General features: G+C 43.1%; 1 protein-coding gene across 4 annotated transcripts in view; it reads right to left on the reverse strand.

Annotated features, from left to right (window-relative positions):
- LOC144829136 (cadherin-6-like) overlaps window positions 1-20700 on the reverse strand; it is a 288356-nt gene that overhangs the window by 60785 nt on the left and 206871 nt on the right. For all 4 annotated transcript variants that reach the window (XM_078687964.1, XM_078687963.1, XM_078687961.1 and 1 more), the window contains exon 3: window positions 12348-12642. In XM_078687964.1, coding sequence (XP_078544090.1) covers window positions 12348-12642 — 295 coding nt within the window. The remainder of the gene's footprint in view (window positions 1-12347; window positions 12643-20700) is intronic.

Genomic DNA, 20700 nt, shown 5'->3' on the forward strand with positions numbered 1-20700 from the left:
AAATACAGAGGACAACAAACATCTAGAATTAGCAGATAGGATAAGGAAAAAAATCTTAAAAGGCAAACCAGACGGGGCCCCTGGCCCAAATGGGATCCCGCCAATACTATATAAAAAAGACGCTGATTACTGGAGCAAGATCTTGTCACCGGTCTTTTATAAAATAAGGGAATTAACAACAACACCAACATCCTGGAGAGGCTCGATAATAAGCCCGATCTATAAAAAGGGCCCCCGGAACGACCCAAGCAGCTATCGGCTCATAGCTTTGATCGACACCGAGGCAAAGTATTACGCGGGCCTCATTTTGGAAGACTTGACATCCTGGGCAACCGCTAAGAATATCATCCCAGCAACCCAAACCGGATTTCGTAGTGGCCAGGGCACCACGACAAACATCATGGCGCTAACTCTCCTGGCAGACGCGGCAAAAGTCACTAAGACCTCTCTGTTCCTGTGTTTTATCGACTACAGCGCAGCATTCGACCATGTAGACCGCTGCAAACTCTGGCAGAAATTGAGCGATTGGGGAATTCCAGGCCCACTTCTACAGCAGCTAATACTGCTACACAGTAACACCTGGGTCAGGATAAAACTGGGACCTGGCACGCACCTCTCACGAGAAATTGGGACCAGCAAAGGATTAAAACAAGGCTGCGTCTTAGCCCCAACGCTGTTCAACCTCTTCCTCGCAGACCTCCCCGGTGAGCTAGGGGTAGTTCAATCTCATGCACCACGGCTGGGCAATACCACACTGTCAAACCTCCTCTACGCAGATGATTTAGTCCTTATAAGCCGGTCCCCTATCGGCCTCCAACACCTGCTGGACCAAACCAATACGTTCTCCCAAAAAAATTCATTGACAATCAACCTAAATAAAACTAAAATTATGACAATAAATCACCACAGAAAACGGAACTTCACATGGCTACTGAACGGACAGAAGCTAGAGCAGGTAACCTCCTACAAGTACCTGGGAGTCACACTAGATCGCAACGGCTCATTCAAACAACAACTAGAGGCCATCCGACGAAAGGGCACGACATTCCACTTGTCAATAAAGCCGCTGCAGAAAGCTCTTCCCGACCGGACATTGGGCCCTCTACTACAGGTAATAAGAGCTCGATTACATCCAATGCTCACCTATGGCAGCGAACCCATGCGTGGCAGAGACGCAACGACACTAGACAATATCATCAGTCGAGTCTACAGGGCAATATTCCTCCTGCCTACCTATGCATCGCCCGCTCAAATTCGTCTTGAATTCGGGTTGCAGAAACAAACAGTGGAGAGAAGAGGCGCTTATATCAAAAGCTGGCGGAAAATCAGAGATGCTGAGCACGGATCCTTAAACGCCCACCTCTGGACCGAACTGTCCATTAGAGATAACTCACCAGCAAGGAACTATCTAATGGAATCACTGGAGACCCTATGACTAACAAACTTATGGGAGTCAGCAACAGACCCCAAGACTTTCAAAAAAACTGTATTGAAAGTCACCAAGATGGTCTCATCCATCGAGGACAAAGCAACTCTTGCCAAGAGAGCACATGGATGGGTGGTGTTGGAAGGCTACACAGCTCTTAAACCACAACAGTACTTAACGACAGGCCTTACTCATACAACAAAAAATAAGTTCCTCAATATGCGCCTTGGCAATATACCCATAAGGCCTCACTTAGCACCCTGGAAAAGAGAAAACGCAGCAAATAGTTGCAGATTTTGTTGCTCTGGAAAAGAGGACCTGATGCACATTATCTGCATCTGCAAAACTTTCTTGGACATAAGACGCTCCCTGCTTCGGCCCCTATGGAATCAGCAGGGAATAACAAGCTGTAGACAGGCTGTGATGCTCTGCTTTAATCCCGGAGAAACTCAGTTAAATTGCAGAATAACGAGATTTTTTGACATTGTGGCCAAAAGACTAAAAGAAACAGCCGAAGGGTCTACCGTAAGCACTAGCTAAAACAAAAAAACTGCTAGCATCCAGCCGCCCTTAAGGACAGTACAATACCAAATTGTGCTTTTATTAACTAATAAGGGGAATCCACCCGCTATTTTAAGTGAAAAATTCTTGCCACTGATTGTTTTTAGAACTGTATGTTTTTAAATATTGTGAGTTTTTATTAACTGTACAATAAACTAAATCTTAATCTTAAATCTTGTGAGGGGTAGTAAGTGATATATAGCGCAAATACAATAGAATATATATCCCAACCTTAAACTAATACCTTAACACTTCGGGTGATTGTAGTTCATACAGGCTGCTTAATAATTCCCTTTTACTGCTTTACACTCTTATACTCTCATAAAATAAAGCTGTTGGAGGTCATAATCATCACAACCGTACTACACCAGTCCACAGCAATAAACTACCCATCACCAGCCGACCAGGAACAGAATAACTGAAGAGATCTGCGATATACACAGGCCAAAGGAGGTATCTAATTTAGTCCAACACTGCAGGTCCCGACTATCGGCATACTACGGCCACTTCTTAGCATTTCACAATGAGGATCAGGTTTATGAGGATGTTAACCAAGTCCACCACAGCAAATCTCTCCACCACTTCTTCCTTTAACATACCCCTGACCAGGACCACAAACTTTAATCAGAATATTTCAAAATGGACAATCCAATGCATTAACAAGCTAATTGGACTATGCACATAAGAAATGCCAAAAAGGGACCTGCAGAGCTGCTCAAAGCTGCCAGCTTACTGAAAAACATAACATGTGTGCCTCTCTTACACTTCTTCATCCATCACACTGCTAAGCACTGCATGCCAAAACACAAAACAGCACCTTAGTGTTCCTCACGCACAACATGGTAACACTTCCCACATAGGATCAAAACAAAAAACAGCACGCTTCCAACCAAACAATCTACTGGGTGTAGCTTCACAATGCTTTTGTAGTCAGCATTCTGGAAATGTTATTTTGGTATTGTGACATACAACTCTTTGTGCAATTTGCAAAATTGGCTGGAAGATTGTGCTTGCATTTGGCAGCAAAACAGTTTGCAGGTGTAGCACAAATGAAGGGACATTATTCGGTGGACTTCAAGTTAAAATGCTGCTTGAGCACATCTTACCAATTAACTACTAACAGCAGAAATGAAATCCAGTCTCCGATTGAGTGAGAGAGCCTTTGTTTCAAAAGTTGACATTTGCCACCTTTTCATTAACTGCCTCTCTCCTGCAGCATGGCAAGCATATCCTCAAAGTCATTATGAAATATAACCATATGCCAGGCTCCTATTAGAAGTCTGCTCCAGATAAGTGCATCGTTCATAATCATGAGCTAGATTCACAAAGGTATTTTACACTTCTGGGTAGGTTACACTTTTGAGCAAGTTTATTTTCTTGTTGCTTACTCATAAACCTAAAATCCAAATATGCGTTACTACTAAAGAAACACTAGTAAGTCCAGCATTACACATTGCCAACCATGGGTACTGCAACACCCTCCCATAGATAATGGAGATAGGGGACTAAAATAAAGCCGCATAGGACATCAGGTTATGTTAAATTAAATTTTTTTAATAGTTAAAAATATAAATAAATATAATTTAATGTTATGAAAATATAAAAAGAGTAAATATTTATTATTTAATGATAACATATTTGAATGCCCTAGTTTGAATTTAAAATTGCGTGTAACAATAATTCTTCTAAAAATATTATTACATTTTTATCAATTCTATGTCACTTTTAAAAATTAATAATGCATAATAAAAAAGATTATTTTTCTTTCTTTAGGAGCGAATTTATTTTTAAATGTTAAGGAAAAATCATTTTAATTTAAATTAGTATATTTCCATAAATAAATATTTATTTCAAAATTAAGTTAAAAGGGCTGTAATATATTTAGATTTTTTTCTGGATTAAAATAAATGTTTAAAATTACTTTTCATTCATATTTACCATAAAAATATGCTTGATATTTATTTTCAAGTTAACTAACTTTTTAAAAATGTTCCCTATAATTTACAATGCGGAGACCCAGAGATCCTTTGTGACTCAGGCCCGAAGTCTTTAACTGCAAAGCACAGATGCAGCATCCAAAAAAATGGAGAAAAGGCATGCCCTCCTCTAAATTTGGGCAGATACCTGCAATTCAGTAACAGCTTGGTACGAGTGTCGAACACTCTTGCGGGCCCCATTTTCAAGTCGCAATTAGATAGATGTGCACATGCAGGTCTGCACCACCACATCCTTCCCATTAAATTAACTTTAAATCAAAATGGTCATTCCGGTTCATTGGGCTACTTCAAGCTACTTAACAAATTTGGTGACCACATAAAAAGGTAGGTGAGTAATTGTCTGAGTGTGTCTGAGCTGAGTTGGTGACGGAATCTATGGACGCCAGTCAGCCGAGGATCTCATACCAAGGCGCTGTGTCATGTGGTGGTGAGTAACCTTACCATCCGTCTTTCAAGTACCATGCACCAGCGGAGGCTAAACATGCACAACCTTTTTTTAAACTTTTACCCTACTCTTGGGTTAGGACTCAAAAGTGTGCTTGTCTTAGCTACTAATTCTCAAGGTTCTTGGTTTACTTGTACTTGGCTGTTCTGCAAGGTGGGAGGTTGAGGGGGTGTAAAGCAATTTTAGAAAATGGTATGGAAATTAATATTTGTGTGAGAATACCAATAGAGCTGGATACAAAGTAGAAGATGAGAGGACAATGATTCCTATGGCGTAATTTACAGCCTCGTTACCAGTGCCTCAGTACGACACGTGTTAGTTACCTGTACTGGAGAAACCAGTAAATCCAGGGGAGTAGGCTGAGTTAACAAGGGACTGTGAGTGAGACTCTGAAGGTCCATTTAGAACTGAGGCATTACTGTATGGATCAGTAATTCTATTCACGATTCCCTTGTAATTCCTCATTTGCCACTGGAATGTCTCCTGAAGATTTTGGCCACTTTCAGCAGCAAAAATCTCTCAGTGAAAGTCATCATGTCTTCGATTTTCTGCAGACCTTGTAATTTCAAAGGGGGTAGTAACTCCCATTACTAATTTAGGGAAAAGCCCATTCCTTTAATGAACTGGGTGGGCAACAAGACACAGGTGTGTAGTTGGTGTTAACACAGCTAGCAGCCAGGCATCACTGTCTGGGAGTGGCAGGATTCTCTAAAAAATGCAAACAAAAAAGTAGAAGAAAAATAGATGAAACAAATTAAATGGGTTATTTAAAAGGAGAAAATTGAAAACTAAACAACGAATCCACCAGTCCTCCCACATAGGGACACTCACAGAGACATAGCGTCAAAGATTTAAGTGAGTTGACCCACTGCCACATGCTGTACATGATGAAGAAGCAGCATTTTCTTCATGCTGTCCCTGTGCAAACAAACACACATATGACAAAAGAAATACAAATGGCAGAAGACTAACCTAAAGCCCCCCAATGCATGTACATGTATTTCTGTATGCATACGTATGTATTTTTTTCATAATTGCTTTGCTTACAAGAGGCTGGCAGACAATGAAGAGAGTCTAGTGAGGTCACAGTGCAAATCTTTCTCTCCAGTATTTGTCAAAGGGGCAACCAACACTAAAACCCTGGCTTTCTACTGTAATCTGTGAGAATCCATCTAAGAAAAATATCTGTCTACAGGCTTTAGTGCGGTATAATAACACTCCACCCTTAAAGTGCTTTTTATTTTTAGATACTTTTAATCACAAATTAGTCAGACCTACTGCCTTTGTTGTAGGTTTTCATAATAAAATAATCATATCTGATTTAACACTTCCCAATGACCCAGTCAGGTCTCTACCATTTATCATTGGATTGTCACCAAATTCACAAATGCACACCCAATTACAGTCGACAAAACAATATACACTCTCTTCTAAGAGAGGTTATCAAGGATTATTAAAGTGCAAATCCTCTACTTCCAGGGCTCGTCAAAGGGGCACATGCCTACTGTATAAATATTTAAAAATACACTTCACAAAATACCTGTCCGCAGGCTTTGATAAAAATCCACCTAAAAAAGGGATATTGGCCTTAACAAGTGTTTTTTATAATAAATACATCAGACCTACTGCCTTTGTCATACCTTTTCAGATTAAACAAATTAGACCTTTGGTGTCTGAAATCATTTTTCGAAATAAACCAATCAGACCTATTGCTTTTACCATTGACTTCTCACCATAACTAACTTAGGCCTACTGGACTGATTGTATGCATTCCAACAAGACAATCATCAGGCATAAAGTCACTAAACTATGTACACAATCAAAGTTATTAACACAATATACAGAGCCTCCTAAAATGGTTTAGCAAGGATTATCAAAATTAAACTCTACCCAAGGGTTTGTCACAGGGTTTACCATCACCCACACATTTGCCTACTACAATAATCTGTGAAGTTCAATAACACAATACCTGTCTGCAGTCTTTAACACAGTGTAATAACAATCCACCCTAGAAGGGGCTTTAATTGTACTTCTCACTATACACAATTCAGGCCAACTAATTTTCCCATAACGTTTCTTAATCCACATATCAGGCCTTTCCTCTTGATCATTGGCTTGTGACCGTAATCAACTCAGTCCTGTTGTATTGCACAAACTTCCTCGCAAGGCAAAAGAGCAACACTAAAGCTCTTTTCATGTGTCAAATCAAATACTGTCCTCAAGGAAATCAACAAAAGCTCCTCTCTCAGGTGTGCTTCTTAAAGCTTTCTTTTCTGTTGATCACAGAAGGTCACTTGACAACTCTGCTTTCAAGTCAGGTCTAACAGAGGTGCAGCAGCTGTTATATATATCCACAGTTTATCTCTTGATGTTTCAACTCCATGGCTTTAAACGGACAGGGCCCTTCTTCAGATGATCAACAATTCCAAAGCTATGCAGATGGTGCTTCCGCGGGTGTGCACCCACTGGATGCTTTTGGAGTTTTTGCCCTTACTTTCATGAATGTTCTCATGTATTCCAAGGCAACATTTACGAGTTAGTACACCATTGTGAGGGCCTGTTTTAGAGTTTGATGGAGAGTTACTCTGTCGCAAATGTGACGGATTCCCCGTCCACAGTAGTACAAGTGCATTATATTCAATGGCACTTGTAATATGGTGGACGGGATAACCATCACGTTTGTGGCGGAGTAATACATTTGCCAAACTCTCAATGAGGCCCTGAGTCTGCACCCCATTGATAGAGTTCTACGACCCAGTGAATATATATGGGTACAACTAGAATCATTGAGCCTTTGTTGGTACTGAGGAAGACCCTATCCAAATGCTGATCCTATCTCTTTTTTAAATTAAATTAAAAAAAGAGGATTAAGTTGTAAATTGAACAATTGTCTAGAAGTAAATTACCTTGAATATAATATGATTAATCTATTTTAACTTAGTTCTTACAACCTGATTTTCAACCTATTTACCTATTATGAATCTGAAGACAAGATACATAGTTAAAAAAATGGTAGGTACCTCAGTAATGGAGTTGAATTAAAGTGGTGATAGGTTGAAGTAATGGAGTTGAAGGAATGGCGACACATTGTAATTACTGTTTCGTCTGCTACCCCTAATTGATTTCCATTAACATAAATAACCTTGTGAAATGGCTGAGTCGGCTAAAGTTTAAACTGTAGAGCATGTCCAAACTTGATGGCAACAGGGAGTGGTCCAGATGAGGCCGATCAACGAAAAGCAGTTTAGGATATATTATAACAGTTAAACATAACAGACCTTATTTATGCAGCCATTGTGTCTTGTTTTGTGATGCAGTAGTGGTGTAAATAATGCGCCACGTTGCGCCATATTTACAAGGTGACGCATCTAGGCAGATGCATAACCTTGTAAAGCCTTGAGTCATATTATACCTGTGGGCGTTCGCCACATAAAAAAGGGTCATAGAAGTTTCTGACACTTCTAGGTCACCACTGTGTCAAAAACTTACGCCGTCCTCATGGCAGGCGTAAGGGTGACGCAGTGCCATAGGCACAGACCTGCCCCATGCATTGCTGGAGTTGCATCATGCTTGCGATGCAATTCCAGCAATGCGTGTCTTTTGCGCCAATAGATACATCAGTCTTCCTGATCTATCTGTCATTCCTTGCGACATGGAGCACTGTACATTAAATACGGTGTATCCATCGCGTCGCAAGGAGGGTGCAGGGAAACCTGTTGCATCGCTGTTTTATTGCAGTGATGCAAGAGGTTTCATAAATGAGGCCCAACATATGATGCAAGGAGATCAGATCGTGGTACAATGAAAAGGCCCTAGTGCTTAATATTAAGGTAAGTTCAGCCAAATCGGGGATGGATGTGACTTAACTGCTAGAGCGGCTGACTTTGAAGCTGGGAAACCGGGTTCAAGTCTGGGGGAGGCTCAAATATCCTGTGATTCTGGGCAAATCAGCTAATCTCCCGGTGCCTAAAAAAAGTGAACGTGTCTGACTGTAATGCAACTGGTGCTATTGTTAAGTACTCTGATACTTTCGGGTCCAGTTTGCACTATATATACCTGCAACAAAAAAAAAATCTCGACCCTCAAAAAGAATTGTCCCAGATTGTGTGCAAAAGCCCAATAATTACAGGAACCCTAGACTCATTAACGTGGCATCATGACAAAATGTTTCCTTAGTGAAAGCCTCAGTTCTTGTGTGATAGAAGTAAAACTCTGTTAGATCACCGAAAGATAACCAGAGCAGTCACTGAATTCACTGTTTAAATAAATTTGCGGTTGTTATTCTAAACCCCTTTTTACATTTTTGAAGACTTGCTAGTATTGAGGTAGTTGGAATGGCGAGTATTATGTTTCTATTTTTCTTTATGCCCATCAGGATCTTGAATGTGGGAGTGGCATCATAAATAGCCTGAAGAGCATCTAATCCCCGCAACATGAATGTTAGACGCTGGTGCTTCATCATCGCGGAGTGAATACAGGACATGGGTGACTTCTTGAATTCGACACCGCACGGTCGTAAGGAACCGACGCCTCACTGCCATGTGACATCACCTCCCTGATAACAGTAAGGAACCGACGCCTCACCTCCCGGACAACAGTAAGGAACCAACACCTCACCTCCCCTGCATCGCAGTGAGGAACCGAGGCCTCACCTCCCCTGGGGTCGTAAGGAACAGACGCCACCCTGAGCCAATGAAGCATCACCTCCCCAATGCTGTGCACCATTTTGGATTTCATCATTTGCAAAGTGCTGTTCTTTGGGGGTCTGTGTGACTCCACGCCCAACGCCACACTCCACGCAGTCGGCGCCGTACTTTGGATGCTTATCTGCCAAGACGTCATGATCGTCCAGGTGGAGTATATGTATTGTGGATTTTTGTTGTTTTGGTCTTGTTTGGTTTAGATAAAGATTACTTCTTTTTTTTAACTGGTGTGGTGTCCATTTGTAGTGTTTTCACTGAATTACTGTATGTGTGCACAAATGCTTTACAAACTGCCTCTGAGATAAGCCTGTCTGCTCGAGCCAAGCTACCAAGGGGGTGAGCAGGGGTTGTCTAAAGGCGTAACTCCGGTACCCTGATTAGATGCAAGGGTCCCTACTCGGACAAAGGTGCAAACCATTGCCACTGAAGACCCCCATTTCTAATAATGATGTCTTAAAATGGCCCTAATGAATGAAGGTCCAGCAGCATCAGTAAACAATGATTACCCCAATGAGAGTAAATTAGTTTCAGAAGACCTTAGAGAAGCTCTATCTTCTGGTTCTACATGCAGAGATAAAGGGGCATATTTACATGAAAATGGCGCATCACGGTGCTGCAAGCAATTTTACTACACCGAGCGAAATCATCTTCAAAAGGCAGGTATGCCCGATATTAATAAAGAATACAGCAGATACCTGTACTCAACCCTGCACTGGCGCTAAAAAAGCTGCCTAGCGCCAATGCAGGCACCCTTGCACAATGGTGCAAGGGTGTCTGCGTTGCAGGGATGATTATATTTGTTCAGGAAGGGACACGTTCCTGCACAAAAACAATCATTAATGGTGTTTTGCGCCTATTATGTGTGCTGCATAATGCAGCACACATAGAATGAACAAAATACGAGGAGAAATATAAGTATTTCTCCTCGTTGTGCCACATTAACGCCTCCTTTTGAAAGGCGTTAGTTTTTAGTGCTGCCACAGATTTACAAATTTTGTAAATATGGAGCATTTTCAAAAAAACATGAGTGTTGCTGGGAATGCCCAAAGCAACACCCATTGCACGCCCCTTGCCGCAGAAAACTGCGTTGCTGAGGGCCATTTTTACAAGGCAGTGTTAAGCCATGTAAAGTGACTTAGCATGGCCTTGTAAATATGGCCTTGCAGAGAGCGCCACTGGAACATCAAAAAGTGACGTTCCGGTGGTCCTAGTGGTTTGCAAATGTGCTCCAAATCGTGTGTAAACTAGAGAACTCTCCAAGCTACATGTTTCTGTGATTAACCTCATCAATTCTCCAGAGCTACTGTCCAGTGATCCTCAAAAATGGCTCTCTGTGGGTAGACACAATGGTGTGAGCATGAAGATCACACAATGTGAGATTCTAGGTGACTGAACCTTGAGACGGATGAATTTCAAGGCACTGGAGGGCAGCAGAACAGAGCTGTGCAAAAGGAGCTTGAGAAACTGAGCAAAAGAGGTAACAACAAGGTGGTACCACACTTATGGGATATATTGAGGGTTTTTGCCTATGGATGAGAGGGCGATCACCAGTGCTTAATTTGTGCTCTTAGCCACAGGTGGTGGCCACTGACACTCGTTTTTGGGAATTTGAAGTTATTTTTCTCATTTGACTTGACACAAAGTCATAGAGAGAGTAAAACAAAAAAGCCTCACCAGACCCTAAATACTGGTGGCATTCCTGTTGTATATATAGATGGTTTGTGTAAGGATATTTCCAGTTTCACTAATTTCCAAGTGCAGCCAGTACAGGTAAGAGCGGTGGGGTGGTGAGGAAGTCAACACACAACGGGATACGGAAAATAAATAAATAAAAACACTAACCTTGCGCTCGCAGCATTGCCAACTCAGCTATGCGGCGAGCACAAGGTAAGTGGTTTAATTTATTTATTTAATTTTCCCTTCCCCGTCGTATATTGACTTTCCGCCCGCCAGACCGCCCCACGACTCTTACCTGTACAGGCCGCGCCTGTTAATTTCATCTTCGAAAACATCTGCCAACGCCTGCCTTGTTTTCCTCATACAAATAAGCAAAGTGGAGGAGCAAGCACAATAGTCCATCAAACACACATGCAATGAAGAAAGCAAGGGTAGTGGCTTACTCATTTATGACGTGCAGCACTCAAGCGGAGAAAAACAAAAATAATTCGACCCATCGCCCTTTTGTCCTGGTGAGTATCTGGCAGCAGGAACTAGACAGTTGACCTCTTGCTACAGGAAGCATCACGCACATACTGATCTAATCCTGGGTGCACGTAAGAACCATCAGCAGCCATAAGGAGGCTCACGTCTAGTGCTCTGATAAGTGGAGTAAGCACCAATCCCTCCCACAAGAATCAGTTATTGAACAACGCAATACAAGCAAACATAGCGCATAGAGGACAAACATCAGAGTGCAACACATGCATCAAATTGCTCTAACAGGTTTGTTCCGAAAAAGATCTGTTACCATTTGGCAGATAGGCATTGGAATGAAGTCAGTGTTTAAGTGCAAATCATAAACTAGTCTTCTGGAAATTGCATGAATGTTCTTTTTTGGCACTTAGTTCTAGTAGAGCCCATTTTGGGAATCTAATTGAACATTATTGCACCTCCATACAAAGTGACATGCGATATGGCTGCAAGAGCAACCTCTTGACGATTCAAAGAGCAAAATGGACACCTATGAGTACATGTATGGGAGAGACACTAGGCCGCCACTACAAGAAAATGACACAGCGCGGCACCTTACTGCACAAAAACAATAATTAATGGCGTTTTCCTCTTTCTATGTGTGCTGCACAAGGTATTTCTCCTTGTTGCACGATTCCCACATTTCCGCTAGGGAGGCGTAGGTATCTCATGTATTCCCAGTTTTACAAAAAGTTGTGAATCTGGGAATGCGTCAAGCTCCGTAGAGTTGTGTGAGAACACCCACAGCAACACCCATGGAATGCCCCTTTCATGCAGAGTAATGTGTGAAAGGGGCCCATATTTACAAGGCCATGAAAAGTCACACAGGGTGGCCTTGTTAATATGGGTAGGCACACTGTGCTGCCAGTGCGTCAAAAAAAGTGAAGCACCTGTGGCACAATGGGCTTGAAAATAAGCCCCATTGTGTGGACGTGCACCAGTTCCATGTGTGTGCATGGGTGCGTGCATGTGAGACACTGCTCACAGTTACTTTTCTTATGTAATATAGGCTGGTGATCACATACCCACTTCAGACATTTCTGGCACGGTGGCAGTGTAGACATCCTTCGTAAACTTGGGCTCGTTATCGTTGATGTCGTGGATCTTGATGACGAACTCGGACTCGGGTTCCACTGGTAGGCCTGTGGCCTTGTATATCGCCTGGGCATGGAGAGTGTAAGCAGATTTCTCCTCTCTGTCCAGTCTTCGTGTGGCGTGCATGTCCCCTGTGTTCTCGTTGATGACGAACAGGTCTCCCGCACCATCTCCAGAAAGGATGTACTTGAGTTTATTATCTCCTTTGTCTTGGTTTGAGTGAAGCTGGAAAGGGAAGAACACAAACAGTACACTATTGAGTTGTCATCTTTCAATTGTAGTGATTCTGCTTGGAGGCCATCTTTAACTTATGTTCTGGGGCATTAACATCCTAGAATGGTCACCTCGTAAGAGGCATATTTATCAAGACTTTGGCAAGGGCAAAGAAAAGTCATGTAAAGTGAAGCAATGTAGTGCAAAGTCCTGATTATTTATTCTCCAGCGCAAAACATTTTTGTGCTAGAAAGTGGCCTTCAAAGTAACCCAACTAGCGCTTTACACTATTTTGCGATTAGAGGCGTTCCATGGGAGGTACTTGGGTGTTCCAATTCTATCAGCCTTGGTTTTCGATGCAAAGGCAGATCCCCAAAGATTATCAGACCCAGCTTTGTATAAAAAATGCCTCCTTGAGGCAGGTTAAAAGTTGGAGAATTGTTTTAATTTCTCCAAACATTTCACTCATTTTCTGTATACTGCACAGTACAGCACCTGATGTGTGAAATATAAAAAAAAACCTAAGGTCGTGGATTTTGTACTCAAAGGGTTTCATTCAATACAAAACCTATGCTACACATCACACACACACCTTTTCACTAAGATGCAAAGGTATGTATGTGATATTGAGCTGCCTGAATTTGCACCAGTGCAGGGTAAGAGAGCAGCAGCAGCCATATTAAGTAAATATGGTGCTGTGCAGCTCTCTCCACTTAATGTAACACAACGCAGGAACTTTGGTTGCTGCGTTGCGTTGTGCTGTTTATTAATAAATGTTCCCCTAAGTCCTCTAGCATCTGCCATGCACGTATTAGACATGTTTAAATTTTTTCTGGATGCAAGCAGCCGCGGCCGGCAGTGGGAGTACCTGCAGGGCGGTGACGTGGGGAGGGGGGTAGTAATGTATGGATTACAGAGTTTTACAGGTAAGTAAACATTGAAATAAATAAAACGAATTTCGTTGCGCGCACTGCATCACATTTGGTGATGCAGTGCACTCAACGAAATTCGTTTTATTTATTAAAATGTTTACTTACCTGGTTGACCAGTTGTGCATGCACACAGATACATAGAGCATAGGATGTGTGGGACTTTTGTACACATTTCTGGTGTTTAGGAAAAAAATCAGACCTTTCATGTGTAAATATACCTTTCTGTTTGACAGAAAATGTGAGAACATGGGAGGTACGAAAGAGATCATATCTGAAATGCTGCAAACACAACAAAGACACGAACACAGCTTTATTGACTTTGCTAATGCTTGTTTCCTTCTTTCGCATGTGGTTATCAGTCTAAATAAGTAGTGGAAGGCAAAAAATGTGGAGCAGTGAAGACATAATTTCCCATTATGCCATGCGTGCACATTAGCTTACAAAAATTTCTAAGCACATCTTGGTATACAATGCCAGTATTTTAAGCAGCAGTTACTTTGTAAACAGAAAGTATTGAAATTTCAGTGCACGGTGGGGCGTATCTCACTCCACAGCACTGCAGGAAGTACTTATTATACACCTCAGTACATAGCTGCCAAGGTTTCAGAATGCTATGTGTGACATTTTCATAATTTCAGTGAAATTATGAGTGACATTTCAACAACTATGAGTGACACTTTATCGCGGGCAATATCATGCGATGAAGATGAGGCAAACATAATAAATATAAAAAATATTGCACCCATTTGAGCAACAAGAAACTCTAAGCTGTCAATTAACTAAAGTGCACTAACAGCAGGCAACTGAAAAGCAGGCAGAGTCAAAATGTGTGACTCCACAATTCTCAGACTCAGTACAGTACAGGCCAGGGGTGCAGGTAGGGTAGAATAATTGAAGCATTCGTTTTACTTATTAACAGCCATAGCAAGTTAGCTGAGCTACTAAAACACAGATGCCTTAGCCAGCCTTTGCATACACTGGCCCGCCTAGATTCTCCTTGTAGTCAATCAATGAGCTCAGGATGCAGAGCATCAGTGTCTCCAGGGCCTCTCTGTCACACGTAGGACCCAGCCTCACAACAGAAAGATGTGAGGCCCCACTTAAACAAACGTGGATTTTCTTAATATCTGTTATCCTGGTCTGCATTTGAGGTGATGTTTGATAAAAAAAAACCTAGGTAAAAAAGAGAGGTACTGATCATGCACTTTCAACCTCTGACAGGCACCTGAAAGTTTGATTACCTTACCTCAGCCCTTATGTGTCTAAGCCGGCACCATTTGAAAGTCACAATCAATGTACAAAGCTCAAGTCAGCACACAGTATAATGTATGTCTCGCACTCATCAAAGGGTCACAGAAACCAGTCGTCGCAAATTCTGGAAATTTCCAAGTTTGGACTATGCGCAAGCATGATCAGTGTTTTTTAGGTGTGGTGGAAACAGTTCAGAAATCCCTGCCAAAAGATCCTTGCACTCTCACCACGCACTTGACATTCGGAAAAACAACCAAATATAAGTTCTGCCTCTGAATTTCTTTCTAAAAAATTAATTTCGATCACTGCCTTATTATCTCCTTTATGAATCCGCTCCCCTGTCCATGTTTACATTTACTCAGTTTGTAAAAGCGTTTTTTTTGTTCTCTTTTCTTTTAATAAGTATCTCTTATTTTCCGCCATAATGCAGCCTGTTGCTCCCAAGTCTGCAGCATTATATGAGCAAAGTAAAGATACTTCCCCAGCAGGGTCGTGGGTGTTTCAAACTATTTCTTGGTGGCAATGCAGTTTTACTGTCTGAAGCAAAGGTGGTGACTGGTCTAAAATATCTTTCACTCCTACACAGGGGCGATACATTAAGAGGGGGCATTTGGTGTTTCACAACTCCCCTCCTCCTCCTCCACCTCCTTCAGTAATGCACTACCCGGATGGCTAACCGGTTCCCCTCCCCGTGCACGGTGAGGATGACTGGGCACTAAAGCAGTGCAGCAAGGGAAAGTTGAGATCCTGGAGGCCTGATTTACTACTGATGCCCTAACACTTACTTGAGTAAGCGCCAGCCGTTACATCCGATCTGCCGCACTCCAGGACTGTAAACTCCACTAATGCCTGCACCATGACACTGCCAGCGGCCGAGCGGGTTCACTGGCCAAATCTTATACCAAGCCTTGATCGTTGCTAAATATACATTTTGCTACCTCACCTGCATCCGAGTGCTAACCTAATTATAACCACAGGGTTACTTCCACATTAGTTTGTGTCACACTTTTATCTTGTTATATAAATTAGAAAGCATGCACGTGCTAAAAACCTGACCGTATAATGTGTCACCGACTAAAATCACTTACTTAAAGTTTCAGAGACTGCAGCGGTCCGTGACTGCACTGCTTGCACTCTCTGCAGCCTACCTGTTGTGTTCTCAGGCTGCATGGCCACTCGTCCCGGGGCCCCGGCGCCGCTCCCTGGCCAACCTCACGGTGAGCCTGCCGCCCGCCGCGATGTGATTGTCATGCCTCTTGCGCAGAGACTCTGGATGTGACGGCACTCTACCTGCCATCCGGATACTGCCCGGCGCAAACTGTCATCACCTCATCAGGGGTAGAAAGCCCTTTCTAAATGCAATTATAATTACTCCGATCATGCTCCTTGTCAGGCAGTGCAGGCACTATCGCTCTACGCCGGGGGTCCGGCAATGATCCACCTCAGCCCTTGATGATGCCGTGCCGGAAGCCCGGTCATGGTGATGCTGACCAGACAGACCAGTCTGAGAGACTAGTGACTAGTGTAGTCACTGTCTCAGGTCGATGCTGTGTGGCCCGTCCGGTCCCGCCGCCGGTCGGAAAAAACGCCGGGTTAATATTAATTATATATTGGTGCCCTCCTGCGCAGGCAGCAGCGCTGCATCACGTGCCAGACTGAGACAGGCACTGGGGCCGCACGGCGTCGGACCAACGACACAGCACAACTCCACTCCAGTCGTCGAGTCCGGCCCATGGCGCAGCTTCTCCAACTTTATTTGTTTCCTTTCAGGGCGGACGTGAGGTCACGGCGCCACTATGTCTGAGAGCTATAACGCGGCAACAACTCTGCTGGGCATGCCGCTCCGCACCCGGGGAGCTGAGCTGAGAGATACATTGTAGCGCGGCCGGCAGCAGCGCCGCTCACGAGCTCAGAGAGCTCAGCTGCAGTCAGGTTTCTGTTTAGGCACACTAGTCGGGCAAAGCAGCACTCTCAGAATTGTAGAGAGCCCGGGCACACAGGAGCTGCTGGCGCGCTGGCACAGGTGGCAAAAATGCGTGACAAATGCATTCAGTGCGGTGATGCGGATCACCGCACTGTAATGCGTGAGTGTCACACCAGTTGCGTGACGCTTGGCAGGACTGTCAGTAAACATGATCGACCACGCTGTATTGAGGGTTGCACAATTTGGCATTTCAAATATGGTGGTCACAGACTGAACCAGTAGGTTCGAGAAAGAAACCTAAGAAATCTAATATAAAACATAATTGATTTGTGTTTACATGTTTGATTAACACTGTCGGAGGCATTTGCCTTAGGCAGCCTCTTAATTTGCTAATTATTTATCACAACTCCTTTTCCAACAAGTTGCTAAAAGTTGACTTGGTGTTATCACAAGCTCCATTGTTTCTTTCTGAAGGGGGCAGCAATCAACACGTACTGCGTTAGTGTGACGTGTGTTAGATGACTAAAACAGACAGTGTCCTTGTTGAAATCTCTCCTTTGTCAAAACATTTGAAAAGTGGGAATTCATTGTGATTTACAGTCAAAGTCTAATTATTCAGGATGTAACAATGCAATATATGGTGTCTGAACAGTCGCCCCGTCTGAGAAGTCTGGAAGTGTGTGGTAATCATAATACTGCAATTGTTCTACCAGCCATGATTGTTTCGAGCAATGGTCAGTGTCAGGCTCAATTATAAAGAAAGGTCCAAAGATGGATAAATCTGGTAATTGATACACAGCTTCATATTATAGCATTAGAGTACTCAGTAGTGGGTTCTACCGGCCATTAATGGCCTACTCCATCGTTAAAGACTAGAGCCGAAGGCGAGGGCCTTTAACAACGGTGCTGGCCTTTAGCCCCATCGCTGCGGCGGCTATTCCGCCGCAGCGCTAAGGGGGTGGGGCAGCCGCGCGGCGGTTCCGTGCTTGTGACGGAACCGCTCCGTCACGGCACGCGGGTGAGCTGTGCTTGTGACGGAATGGTTCCGTCACGGCCCCGCCCGTTCTTCAGAACGTTAGCGCAGGTGTGGAATTCGCGCCGCGCAGGCGCAGCGGCAGGGCCGTGACGGAACCGTTCCGTCACCACCACAGCCCACTCGTGGCTCGTGACGGAACGGTTCCGTCACGAGCGTGGAAGAGGTTAATGGCCGGTAGAGACCACTACAGAGGGCTCTAAGGCTATTAGTACATTCCACCCCTAGAGGGCAGAATGTTCCAATTTGTAAAACTAAGGCCTCACAGAACCCGAGGGGGTTGAAATCCCCACGGGCTCTCTGAGGCCTTTTGTTCATAGCAAAGGCTGTGAACGAATGTTGGAGCTCTGGATTTCTACCAGCCATTAGAAGCCCGGAGCATTCCACTGTTTTCAATAAAGGTCCCAACATTCCAATGTTCTACTATATGTTGAGTCAGTTTAGAACCCGTGCGTTACTCACTGAATGAGTTGTTCTGATTAGTTGACAGAGCTGACGGGATACCATTTTGTTTGTGTTGGTGTGTGTATACAAGGGCTCAGGAGAGGCAGTTCAGCTGAGTTAAGACTTGAGATCTGACAGTAAAATTGCCAGAGACTGGCAGGAGGCACAACAATAAGCTAATGTAGGTTCGCTGGCTATGGTATGGGCAGTGCTTTAAGTGCAAATATTGAAGTACAGATACTCACTATTTAGAGTACCTGTCCGCTCCTGAAAAGTGCTGGTACTTTCCCATTTTTGTATTCCAGCAGTGCTGAGAAGTGCAGGTATTTTCCCTTTCAAATTAAAGAAGTACAGCTACTCTGTACTTGAAGTACCTGCCCCTTTAAAGCACTGGGTATGGGTATTACATAGAGCACCTACCTCTTATGAGGCACTAATGCGCTTTGTGGCCAGGAAGCACTCCACTCTAAGCCCAGTGCTAGTACGCATAAAGGTTATTATCATGCTGGGTATTAGGATGTGCCCGCTACAGTGGTGGGCACATCCTGCATTTTTAGCATTGTGGCGGGCCGTGCTCTCTGCACCGCCTGCCACAATGCTAAAAATGCATTTCAACATTTGCATTAACAAAGCGGCAGGCACCGCGCGGTGCCTACCGCTTTGTTAATGCAAATGAAGGGGGGTACCACAGGTACCCCCCGTGTGCACCCCCTACCTATACTTCAATCTGGGGGCCCCCAGGGGGCCCCCAGAGTGAAGACCGCATGCCTTTCCGTGGCGGCATCGCCGCCGCGGATAGGCACCTAATGACAACCATCATAACATGGCTGATGGTGTCTGATAGACACCACCACCATATTATTCCTCTTCCACCTCGGCCGCAAGGCGACCGGGGCGGAAAAGCGGCGGATGGTCTTTCCGTCCGCCGAGGTCCCCCCCACCATACTAATATGGCGAGAGGGAAAACGAGTGAGGATGTCGGGCGGATTGCCCCCGCCAGGCTGGCGGGGGCAATCCGCCTGACATCATAATGGGCCCCAAACAATGCATTAACTAATAGCAATAAAGCAGTAAGCTCATCAAGAGAAATCGTTTCACTTTTTTTTAAAACAAAACTTTATTGAAAACCTCAGTTTGGTTGCAATATATCATAGCAAGTACTTATGGCATTTTTGTTTTTGTTGTTTGTTATCCAATCTTTACCAATAACAGCTTTATGCAGACTTTAAGGCACAGTACATCATGTAGTATACCATAATACAGTCGTTACAGATTGGAGGCATTTCAGACATCCACAATATATAGTATAATCGCAGAAGGTGATTGCATTTTGTACTTTAGAATTATGTCATGAACTGAACCGTCCCCCCTCCCTCCCTCCACCCTCTTCCTCGTCTGCCCGTCTTCTGCCCTCTGTCTAGCCTAGTACGCCTAGTCTATTTTCGTTTTCTGTCCGTTGCTGCTGGTGTGCAGTAGTCTAATCGATAGGGTCTGTTTGGGCTTTTGACTCTTGTATACCATGTTTGTCAGGGTTGTTCATAGGGAAGGATTGACATGTATGGGTAGGAGATCTAGCCGTTTGATTTCATCTCAACACTGATGCACCCACTGTGGTGGAAGGCCACGAGCTCTGGGAGGAATATATGAGGATTTTTATTCCATGAACTGAATGAAGATTAGATTTAGCATTCTCTGACAATTGTGATGTGTCTTACTGTTCATTTGTTTTATTGTGAAGTGATTTTTATTGTTCCCGAAGTGTTAATGGGACCTGTATTTGTATTATTGTATTGTTCATTTAGGCGTATTAATAGTTAGGTACACAAATGTATTAATGGTAATAAATTAATTTAATTTAGTTTTTTATCTCAGGCCTTAGTTAATTAAACACTTTCATGAACATTATGAACATCGTATAGTTTATCAATAATACAATCCTAGTAATTACATCTGATTATCCTATTAAAAATGCTAACAATCAGACAGTAATACAGTGCTAATACGACAAAACAACATTCTACAACGTATTCATATAAAATCCATCACTAACTTGTCTGTAGGTTCAAGTTTGTTTATTATGTTTTGGAACTCCAAAGAGGCCTACATAAAAAGATACATAATACAAAGTACTCGTACAAATGCAAAAAGACATTAACAAATTTTTACCAAAATACACAATAGTCAGTACAACACAGTTAAATAAAACCCTCTAGTAGATATCTAAAAAACATTTAAAGAAATTAAAAATGCTAAAACAGAACATTTCATTAGGAGGATTATATAAAGCATGTAAGAAAGAATTAGCTGTAAGGATATTCAATTTCAAACAAATTTGTCTTAACCACTTGCGATGAAATAAACGAAGTACAGGACATATAAAGAGAACATGTATAAAGTCCTGGGTAGACAAATTACAAAAGTTGCAAATTGCTGAGCAACCATACCACCTAGCCATAAGCTTATTAAGAGGGAGTAAATACTGCCTC

This window comes from Lissotriton helveticus, chromosome 4_1 (genome assembly GCF_964261635.1).
Source record: "Lissotriton helveticus chromosome 4_1, aLisHel1.1, whole genome shotgun sequence".
NCBI classification, from domain to species: Eukaryota; Metazoa; Chordata; class Amphibia; order Caudata; family Salamandridae; genus Lissotriton; species Lissotriton helveticus.